At 53.3% G+C, this 11,034-nt stretch overlaps 1 protein-coding gene and 1 long non-coding RNA gene across 2 annotated transcripts in view; one reads left to right on the forward strand and one right to left on the reverse strand.

Annotated features, from left to right (window-relative positions):
• The window catches only part of LOC121045359 (uncharacterized), a 13,300-nt gene extending 8,096 nt beyond the window's left edge, over positions 1-5,204 (reverse strand). Inside the window, exon 1 of the long non-coding RNA XR_005797717.1 lies at positions 5,098-5,204. This is a non-coding gene — a long non-coding RNA (uncharacterized LOC121045359). The remainder of the gene's footprint in view (positions 1-5,097) is intronic.
• ADGRG5 (adhesion G protein-coupled receptor G5) overlaps positions 1-5,768 on the forward strand; it is a 22,500-nt gene extending 16,732 nt beyond the window's left edge. The window contains exons 10-12 of the mRNA XM_040498122.1: positions 661-778; positions 3,405-3,682; positions 4,065-5,768. Of these exons, the coding sequence (XP_040354056.1) occupies positions 661-778; positions 3,405-3,682; positions 4,065-4,165 (497 nt within the window). The 3' untranslated portion in view covers positions 4,166-5,768. The remainder of the gene's footprint in view (positions 1-660; positions 779-3,404; positions 3,683-4,064) is intronic.
• The last annotated feature ends 5,266 nt before the right edge of the window (positions 5,769-11,034 follow it).

The raw sequence follows: 11,034 nt of genomic DNA on the forward strand, positions 1-11,034 counted from the left end.
CCCAACACCTCCATCACCTCCACACCTCCAACACCTCCACACCTCCGACACCTCTAACAGTTCCATCCCCCCACCTCCATCACCTCCACACCTTACCTCCAACACCTCCAGTACCATCACTTCCAACACCTCCACCATCACCTCCACCTCTAACACCACCATCACTTCTGCCATCGTCTCCACCCTGTCTACCTCTAACACCATCAACTCCACCACCACCACTTCCATCACCACCTCTGACTCTACCATCATCTTCACCACCACCTCCACCATCACTACCATCCTCATCCTCGTCTTCACCACCATCTCTGGCATCACCATCATTGGCACCTCTCTCGCCATCCTAGCCCTTCTTTAGCATCTCTGTTTCCTCACAAGTTCTCCCAACCCTCTGTCCCATTAGCTCGATCTCCCCACTGCTACTGCCATTAGAATCCCACCCTGGAGTCCTCACTAACATCATCTTGGAGAGCTGTCTCCTCTCAGACCTCCAGGTTACGTGCTTTGAAGCTGGACAATATGGCAGGGGCTGGGGGCTCGGAACAGTCCCTTGCCCTCCCCACTTGCTCAGTGGGATTCTGTTTTAGCAGCCCCAGGGACCCATGACAAACCTTTCTCTGGGGTCACCTGACAGATGCTGAGAACTCTCTCATCCCTCAGGGGTCCCAGCCCTCCTGGTGCTGCTCCTTCTTGTTGACCAGAATTCAGTGTATGGACCTCACACAATCCCACTCTTCGACAGCCGGGGAAATGGCACGGGTTTCCAGAACAATTCCATGTGAGTACCTTCAGGGCTGTGGCAGGCTCTCTGGCTCTGGTGGAAGGACCCAGGGGCTCTGAACAGGGTGTGCTGTAGGCAGGACACTGGCTGTGGGGCAAGCAGGGGACCAGGACTCAGAGAGGGGGTGGTTTCCAGGGGCCTTTGCCACACCTTCTGCTGGATCCCTGAAGCCTCCTGCAGAGGCAGGCTCTCGTCCTAGGCCAGCTAACCCTAGGGAGCCCTGGCATGAACTCTGGTGCTTGCTCATGGGCCTCCCAAGCGCGGGTAGAAGGCCCTCCACCTCCTGGCAGCACAGAGGTCGGCCCAGCGCCCCCTCCCGCTCTCAGACCTCACTGGGGGAGCTCAGCCTGCGCCTGACTCTGCTGTCCTTTCCCACCACCTTGCTGTGCTCACTCAGCCTCCTGCACCTCCCAATCTGTGCCTGGCATCGCACTGCCAGCCCACAGACCCTCCTGGTCAGAGAGAGTGCTGCAAGGGCTGGGACATCCCAAGGACAGGACTCACATGTGTGTGTGTGTGTGTGTGTGTGTGTGTGTGTGTGTGTGTGTATTGGGGGGCTTGGGGGTCTGGGGGCCAGACTCTGTTGCTTCTTCCTGTGCTCTCGGACATTAACCTTTCTCTTGTTATGAAGTTTCTAACAGCCAATGTAGGGAGAATAGCTTAATAACCTCCCGTCGACCTAGCTCCAGTATTCGGCTGTCCATCCTGCTTTCTTTCCTGGCTGACACAAGCTCAGGACTGCTGAGGGCCAACTCTGTGGCAGGCCTCATGAATTATCCTGTTTAAACCTTGCAGCAAGGAGTGGGTCCTGTTGTCAGCCTCTGTTTACTGTTAGAGAAACTGAGGCACAGACAGCTGATGAACCCTGCCCAAGGAAACCCAGATGGTCAATGGCAGAGCTGGGACTTGGCCACAGGCAGGAGCTCGGCCCCCCAGCCTCCAGGAAGTGAGGACTCTGGGCACCGAGTGGAAGCAGAGTGGGGTTCATTCCTCACGGCAAGGGTCAGGCTGCTTCGTCAGAGGAGGTGTGACTTGGGGCTCCTTAACCATGTAGTTTTTTAAAAAAATGTTTTAAGAATTTTTATTTATTTTGAGACAGAGAGAGAGAGAGAGAGAGAGAGAGAGAGAGAGCACGAGTGGGGGAGGGGCAGAGAGAGAGGAAGACACAGAATCTGAAGCAGGCTCCAGGCTCTGAGCTGTCAGCACAGAGCCTGATGCAGGGATCGAACTCATGAACCACGAGATCATGACCTGAGCTGAAGTCAGACGCCTAACTGACTGAACCACCCAGGTGTCCCTCACCATGAGTTTTAATATAATATGTGCTGTGTGCCCTGCAGTGGGGACAGGAAGGACATTATTGCTGGGCTGTCAGAGCACTCCCCACTCTAAGGACCAGCTTCTCCCAAAGCTTCTTCCTTCCTTCTTCTTTCCCTCTCATCTGGCTTCGTGACTTTTATTCTCCTGCATTTAAAAGACCCTTCCTATGTAGATATGTGTTCCTGAACACAAAAAACAATAACAAAAAACCACCCTTGAACGTACTCCAGTGCCCGCTGACGGGACACTGGTTAGTAAATTGCGATAGAGCCACCCCTGCTGGACTGCCACACTGTGGTGAAAAGGAATGATCCATGACCACACTCAGTCCCTTGGATAAATCCCCAAGATCACATTCAAGAATGGTGGCTGCCGCAGCAGGGGCTGGAGCAGGCGATTGTGACAGGGACACAGGCATTGAGCCTGGGACTTCAAATCCCACCTTTGCCTCTTACTAGCGCATGTTCCTAAGCCAGAGCCTCAGTTTCCTCGTCAGCAGGACGGGGATGGTGATGCACCTGCCTCATGGGGTCATCGTGAGAACTGAATGGGCTAATCCATGGAAAGCATGGAACACGGTGTCTGAGTGGGTAAAAGGTACCACCTGTCTTGCAGGTCGTCCTGGGGAAGCAAAGGGCATGAAGCCCTCAGGGAGGGTCTAGGAGCAGGGCTGGGGCCACTGCCAGGCCTCTGCTCTTTCCTCAGTCCTCGGTGGCATCTTCCTGCTGTTTCTTCTCTGCTCCTTGGTCCACACGTCACCGTGAGTGGCCCTCCACCAGGCTGCCCCGCCTTGCAACAGCTTGTTTGCTGCTCAGAGCCCAGCATGTTGGCCCAGTCTAGGTGGGGAGGGGTCCACTGCACAGAGATGCTGATTGGATGGTGATGACCGTGTGGCGGGTGGGAGGAGGAAAGAGGGCCCCCGGGCCAATGACCTGACAGTATCATACAAGTTGGCAGTTTGGCTGGCCGTGGAAGGGGAGAGAGGTAAGACGTAGAAAGGAGAGAAAGAGTTTTCAGGTGGGTTAAGGCATGGAGGCATGAGAGAGCCCTGTGTGGCTGGAAAGGAGAGCTTGGGGGGCTTGAGGCAGGAGGCTGAGGTGGCAGGTGGGGCCTAATGTGGTGGCCTGGCTGGAAAGCTGGGCCCAGAACTTCACCACACGTGTGGTCGGAAAAGAAACAACGGGTCTGGGCCAGGAGACAGGCCCAGGTTCGGGAGCCCATCCAGAGGCCCAGAGACCAGGATCTCCTCCCCACCATGGCCTTGGGAACCACACCGACCCTGAACTTCACCCCTCCTCTACAGATGCTGGGTGCGGAGCCCCTGGGTGCACAACATCTTGGTCATGGGCTATGGTGGCCTCACATCCCTTTTCAACCTGGTGGTGCTGGCTTGGGTGCTGCGGGCCGTGCACAGGCTGCGGGCGCAGGAGAAGGTGCCGGGCACCCGGGCCTGCCGAGATAGCGTCACCGTGCTGGGCCTCACCATGCTGCTGGGCACCACCTGGGCCTTGGCTTTCTTCTCCTTTGGTGTCTTCCTGCTGCCCCAGCTCTTCCTCTTCACCATCTTCAACTCGCTGTACGGTAGGGCCCGCGGGAGGCGTGGAAGAAGCCCCAAGGGGAGTGCACAGCGGCAGGTGGATGTTTAGCCCGCAGGGCTTCAGGCCAAGGGGGCGAGTCAGGGGCCGAAATCCAGCTCCCCTGCCAAGCTGGTTTGGGGGCTCCTTCTGCCCATGGGAAGGAGCATGTCCTTCTAATTGGCACAAAGGCACCTTCTGGCCTAGTGGTGGCTGGTCCTCCAGCTTCTACGCTCTGCCCCTTCTGGCTTCCAACAGTAAGGGGCCCTAAGAATGACTCCTGGGCCTCAAGGAAGCTCAGCTCACCCCCAGCGAGGAGATCCCTGGATTCGGGGTGGGGCGCCACGTTGCTCCTGCCAGTGTCCCCCTGACCAGTCTTTTGCTTGCAGGTTTCTTCCTCTTCCTGTGGTTCTGCTCCCAGAGGTGCCGCTCAGAGGCAGAAGTGGAGGCCAAGATGGAGGCGTTCAGCTCCTCCCAGATGATGCCGTAGTCTGGGCCCGCTGGCCCAGAACCCGTAGCCTCTCTGGCTGCCTGCAGCCTGAGACTCTGGCTCCCACCAGAGAAGGTGGCAGGCCAGCTGCTGGACACCAGAAGCCCCTGTGCCTTCCAGGGAGGCTTCCCTACCTCTATGGCTTCCCCGGGCCCAGAGGGCAGGGCATTCTGCCCCGGGACAGGTGCAACCCCGCTGGGGGTCAGCAAACTTTACTGGGGTGCCTGGGCCAGGGTACCTGGTCAGGCCCATGGGCAGAGCACTGGCTTGGGAGTCAGGAGGCCATATTTCGAGGCTTGGCTCCGAGTCTTACCGTATGACCTTGGGCCTGTCATCTCCCTGACCCTGGATTCCACATCTGTGACATGGGGCAGATGGCTTTGGTCCTGCCTAGCCCAAGAGCTTTGTGAAGACTGAGTAAAACCAGGGAAGAAGGTCTTAGTGGGCCCCGTTACTTCCAACTGCCTGCTGGGGGCGGGGTCTCTGCCAATCTGCCCTGGATATTTCCTGCTGGGCCCTGCCACCTTCCTTCTGGGGAGGGCCAGACCACATCTTGGCCCAGGGTCCCCACCCCAGAGCCGAGTCTCACCCAGTGTCTGAGACCTCACCAGCTTATGCCTGAGGCTGCTTTTCCTTCAGTCCCCCCAAATTATGATGACCCACAACTCCAGGCCTGTTCTTAAAGATCAGGAAGTCCAGTCCTTCCCAGAAGCTCCTCCTCCAGTGCTCCCAAGACCCCTATAGGCCATGTAGAACAGAAGCTGGCGATAGGGCTTCCTGGGGATAGGAGGGCAGAGCCTCTTTCCCCTCCACCTGAGCCAGCTGGGCCTGTGACCTGGGTATTTGATGATCGGTTAGGATCGAATTTCCCCTGGTAGGCGTGAGGGTATGGATTCTAAACCCAAGCTAAGGCCACAGTTGTAGAGACCTACCTTGACCTATCCGTCAGACCAAGAGGGAGAGGGCTCACGAAGCCAGCTGCATTCCCAGGATGCACACCAGAGGGCGCTGTTGGCCTGTGCTCAGAGGCCGTTGGCTCCAAAATCCATCTGGAAATGTCACCTGTCTGTGGACTTGACACACGAGGGGCAGAGGTCCTGCTTCCAGAACTGCTCCTGCTGAGGGACCCAAGAAAGAGTTCTCACACTGTTTACATGGCCATTTCTCTCTTTTCCCAACGCAGCTGCCGGTTCTGGCTCTTCTGGGCATATCCGGCGCTAAAGCCGTGGGCTGGGGTAGGCTCTCAGGGCGCCGCCCCAGGCCGTCAGACAGGTAATAATGGCTGTGGAGGGCGCGGTGAGGGAACTGGAGCTGGATCCCTTTTCTCCTGGAGGGGGGTCTTCTGCCCTCTGCTAATTTCTTGATGCAAATAGCCCTTCTCTGGGTGGTGAGTACTGTGGTCTCTAGAGCCAGACTGCCTGGGCTCAGATGGCTCTGCCACTTGCCAGCTATGTGACAAGCCACTCAAGTTCTCTGTGCCTCAGTTTTCTAATCTGTAAAACAGAGGTAGTAGTAGGGGTGCCTATTTTGAAAATGAAAAAAAAAAACCCACATAAAGAGGTTTAGCATGTAGTAAGTGCTCAATAAACGGTTATCATTGTTATTAGTGTTTTTGGTGTTATTATTAACAGAGTCAACTGAGAGGGCATGCCATCACTAGGCACAACCTGCTGTCCCTCAGCTTCATCACCTCCTCCCCCACTTTCCCTAGAGTGGCCTCTGCTCCGACTTCAGAGTGGCCCCCCACCTCTATCAGGGTGATGTGGGTCCCCATCCAAGTCCCCTGCCTGGGGTTGGCCCAGTCCTGAGTGGTACCAGGCTCCTTAGGCCTGGGGGAGGGGGGCTATCATACTAACGAGGGTGCTGAGGGATCAGGGCAGGTTGCCACTCCTGGTCTCAGGCAGCTACGGGTCTGTAGCCCAGTGAACAAGGGCCTTGCCTGTGACTTGGCCCCCCCCACTAGTTCAGGCCCCACCTCTAGACCCTACCAAGCCCAGGGCTATATCCCAAGGGAGGATGTGGCCACAGTGACAAGGGGTCGTTCTGGTCGTTCCAGAAAACAGGCCCAGGCATGTGGCCCTGAGCACCATGGGGATCAGTTCCCAGAAATGCCCCTCCCAGGTGTGGGGGCAGGGATGAAAGAGACCTGCTGGACCTCCCTGCCCTCCCCTCACTCCCAGCAGGGTCCTGGCCTGGCCCAGCCTGGGGACTGGGCTCAGACCTCCAGGGGCTTGCAGGCCAGTGGGGAGATGGACCGGGTAGGATGACAAATGGATGCCGTGGGGCCGCAAACTAGAGGTGTCTGTGTTGTTTAGATGCTGCCGCATCAGGAAGGCACAGTGTGTGCGTGACGGCGTGGGGTTTGAAAGCAGGGTTGCCAGATAAAATACAGAATGCCCAATTTGAGAGACATATACTAAAAAATTATTCACTGTTTATCTGAAATTCAAGTTTAGCTGCGAATCCTGTAACTGTCTGTCTATCATGCTCCCCCTTTCTTTGGCTGTCTGGCAACCCTATTACAAAGGAGCATCGGCTTGGGAGTGCAGGGTATGCACTCTTTACCCTTCAACTGTACCCCAGATGTGCTGACTGGGGAGCCCCTCTGCCCACTGAACAAACCCTGCACACTCGGGCTGACTCAGCCAGGCTTCTCCTCGGTGCTCCCCTTACCTGCCAAGGTCGCCGAGAGGGCGCTCAAGGAGTCGGCCTTGTGCTGCACCCCTCCCCTGCTATCAACCTTGGCCCAGCCTCCATCCCTGCAGAGCCTCCTCCCCGGCCTCCCTGTCTCCTCATTCCCATCCTCCCTTCACTCAGAAGCCAGAGGGAATTTCCACCCTTCAGCCTGATCACGCCCTTCTATACTCTGTTCCTCCTTTTTGACAAACTCCTCACAGGAGCTCCAAAGGCCCTGGGGGTCTGCCCCTTGCCCTCTTCTCCAGCCCATCACCCACCACTCCTTCCTCATCCTCCTAGCAGCTGCCACACTCAACTCCTTTCAGTTCCTCGAACAGGTTCTTTCTCACTGCCAGGCCTCGGCACAAGCTGTTCTCTTTCCCCAGAACACTGTCCCTCAGTGCTTTCATTTGTGGAAAGATGAGAGTCCAACCCTGAGATCTCCGCTTTGCACCCTCCCCTGACCTCCTGGAGTCTGGACTAGGAAGCTGGCCCTGCCCTCCAGCATCTAGGGTGGGGTCTTCTCTCGCCTCCACGGCCCCTGCTCTCTCCCCTTAGCAGTAGTTATTTCTCTGTCTCCTGGTCTGTCTCAGCTTCCAGATTGAGAGCAGTTGGGGGACAGGTACTATGCCTCATTCACTCCTTCATTTATTATATGTCCATCACGTAATTGTGAGGCACAATCCAGACACTGTGCAGGTTGCTGACGGTGGCATATAATGAGCCATTTAACAAACAAATAGGATATCATTAGTGGGACCTCATGCGATTAGAAAAATAAAGGAGGGAGAGGGGATACAGAGGCCGGGGGCTCGGGTTTCAGCAGAGGGGGTTGGAGAATGAATCCAGAGGTGCTGGGGTGGGTAGGAGAGAGAGTCAGAGAGCTGGCCTGATTGGCTGGTTGCCTGGGGAGCCCCAAGGCCAGAGTCCTCTAGAGGTTTTGCCACATGGTGACAGTGATCTTTGGATCTAGGGATGGGGAAGATGGGAACTTGTATCTGTTGTGACGAAAAACTCTAAAGGGGGGCTGGTGAGGTGGTCCCAGGTTGGGAAGCCCTCGGCTCTTGGCAGGAGCAGAAGTAAACTCACCGCAGAGGAAAGCTTCCCTCAGGTGGGCCAGGAGGACCCCTGCAGAGTAAGACTCGCTGATGAGCTTAAATACAAACCTTACCAAGTCACAAGAAGACAAGTTACCATGAGTGACAGCAGAGACAGGAAGCACCACACGAGTCCCCCAGGGTCAGAATACAGAGTGGCCACGTATGACATGTTTAAAAAATAGTTACACAGAGGAGGTTAAGCATCTGACTTCGGCTCAGGTCACCATCTCACAGTTTATGACTTCGAACCCCACGTCGGGCTCTGTGCTGACAACTAGGAGCCTGGAGCCTGCTTCGGAGTCTGTGTCTCCTTCTCTCTCTGCCCCTCCCCTGCTCATGCTCTGTCTGTCTCTCTCTCAAAAACAAATAAACATTAAAAAAAAGAGAAGATGAACATATAAACAAAGAAGGGTGAAGAGAGAGAGATTTGGGGGAAGAACATATGGAAATTCCAGGAGTGAAAGACATAATTTCAAAATCAAAAATTTAATCAATGGTAAACAGTTGAGTAGAGAATTTGTGGACCAGAAGTTGCACATAATGAATTCAGGAGGTGGATAATATGAATGAGAGATTAAGAGATACAGAGAATTGAATGAGAAGATCTTATATGCTGGAGCCCCACAAGTAGAAGAAAAAAGGGAATGGAGGAAAAGCAGCATTTGAAGACATTAATGGCTGTACATTTTCTAGAAGCAGTGAAAAACAGATCCACAGAACCAGGAAGCTCAAAGTATCTCAGGCATAATAAACAAAAAGAAATGTAAGGGTTACAGACATTTTATTGGAACCACAGAATGCCAGACACAGAGAGATGTTGAACGCAGTGGGAGAGAAAGGACAAATCATCTCCAAAGGGATGACAGAACGTGAGCTGACTTCTCAACAACCACAACAGAAGTGAAAACGCTGGAGAAGATGGCAGAACAGCATGGAAGTTGGGTTTTTTGTGTTTGTTTGTTTTTGCGTCTCGCGTCCATGAAATATAGCCAGACCAAGACTAAACCATCCTGCACACCTAGAAAACTGAGCTGAGGATTAACATAACAATCTGCACAACCTGAACCACAGAACTCAGCAGGTACACGGTGCGGAGAGGTGAACTGGGGGAGAGAGAAGCTGTGGAGGGCAGGGAGCTGTTTTTGCTTGCGGAGAGAGGACGGAGACAGGGGAGGAGAATACGGGAAAAGCACCCCTCCCCAAAAGCAGCTGGAGAGAAAGTGGAAAAGTGGAAACAGCTGCAGGGACTGAACTAAAAAGAGAGAAGGGAGAAAGGAGAGGGTTTCAATTCCACTAAGACTCTGTAACAGGGAGAGCGCAGAGTCGGAAACTCCGCAGCTGATACCTGGTGGTGCTCTGGTGGGAAGGGCGAGTCCCCAGGAGCAGAGTGAAGTCTGGGCGGTCCTCGGGCCACATGGGGAGTGGTGGTTCCCCTGCAGACAGGACATCGGGTAGAGGCTGTGTGGCCCCCGCCCCCACAGGCAAAGGTGTCAGTGGACCCCGGAGAACAACCACATTCGCTGGTGCTGGAACAAGGTCGTCGGGGGTGAAGCCTGGTGCCAGATGCGTGTTGTGATTTGCCACAACCCCTGAAACGCTGCTGCCATACGATCGCATGGACTTTTTCTGGGGCGGGCTGGCACTTGGCCGCAGTCTGTGCATCAATGGGAGCAGCACAGTCCCTCGAACGTTCCTGGGTGCAGCCAGCACCCGGCCATTGCTCAGTGACACCCTCCTGCGGAGGAGTGCAGGCCAAATGCAGTCCCTCAGAAGTAAGGGGTTGGGAAACACAGACTCATCTGAGGTGAAACTCAGGAGGGAGGTGTTGCCTGGCAGCCTGATGGCTCACGGACAGTGAAAAAGCGGGGAGTGGACGAAAGCTGAAGACAGAGGACGGGTGAGCAATTACTGATCGGGGAGAGCAGAGTTCTGATACTAGAGACTGGGTAGCTGGGTGACGCCATTTTCACTGCTCCCACGCATGCGCATACGCACCTACGAGCGCCACAACAATCCTTCCCAATAAGCTAAGCAGCGCCATCTAGTGGAGACCAGAGCCATTACACTAAGCCCGGCCCAACTGGGACAACCTCACTCTTCAGGAATACAAGTCTCTCCACCTGCTGAGTTTACAGACTGTAAAGTGCTTCATAGTTTGACTTCTAGGGGAAAACGATGTAATATCAATCGTATTTCGGTCTGTTTCCTTGTCCATCTATTCAATTTTCTTTTTTTCTTTTCTCTTTTTCATTTCTTTTCTTTTCCTTGAATACAGAAAGAGAAAAAATTTACTTTTATTTTCAATTTTTATTAAAAATATTTTTCTTTATTTTTTCTACTATATTTTTTACTTTTTTTGTAAATTTCTCAAATTCTATTTTACTTCCATCATTTCATTTTATTCTATTGCAGTGTGTTCATTTTTTTCAAATTTTCAAATATTTTCCTTTTTCTTCTTTTTCTTTCTTCCCCTTTTTCTCTAATCTATCAAGCTCCTTTCAACAACCAGAGCAAAGCACACATAGGATCTAGCATCATTTATTTGATTTTGTGTGTGTGTGTGTGTTGTTTTTAGTTTTTTAATTTTATGTTTTTTACCTTATTACTTCCTTTTCTCCCTTCAAAATGACAAAACAAAGGAATTCACCCCAAAAGAAAGAGCATGAATAAATGACAGCCAGGGATTTAATCAACACAGATACAAGCAAGATATCTGAACCAGAATTTAGAAGCACGATAGTAAGAATACTAGCTGGAGTCAAAAACAGATTAGAATCCCTCTCTGTGGAGATAAAAGAAGTAAAAGCTAGCCAGGATGAAATTAAAAAATGCTATAACTGAGCTGCAATCTTGAATGGATGCCATGGCAGCAAGGATGGATGAGGCAGAACAGAGAATCAGCGATCTAGAGGACAAACTTATGGAGAATAATGAAGCAGAAAAAAAGAGGGAGACTAAGGCAAAAGAGCACGATTTAAAAATTAGAGAAATCAGTGACTCATTAAAAAGGAATAGGGGCGCCTGGGTGGCGCAGTCGGTTAAGCGTCCGACTTCAGCCAGGTCATGATCTCGCGGTCTGTGAGTTCGAGCCCC

Source organism: Herpailurus yagouaroundi, unplaced genomic scaffold (genome assembly GCF_014898765.1).
Source record: "Herpailurus yagouaroundi ecotype Mexico unplaced genomic scaffold, PumYag 190, whole genome shotgun sequence".
Taxonomy (NCBI): domain Eukaryota; kingdom Metazoa; phylum Chordata; class Mammalia; order Carnivora; family Felidae; genus Herpailurus; species Herpailurus yagouaroundi.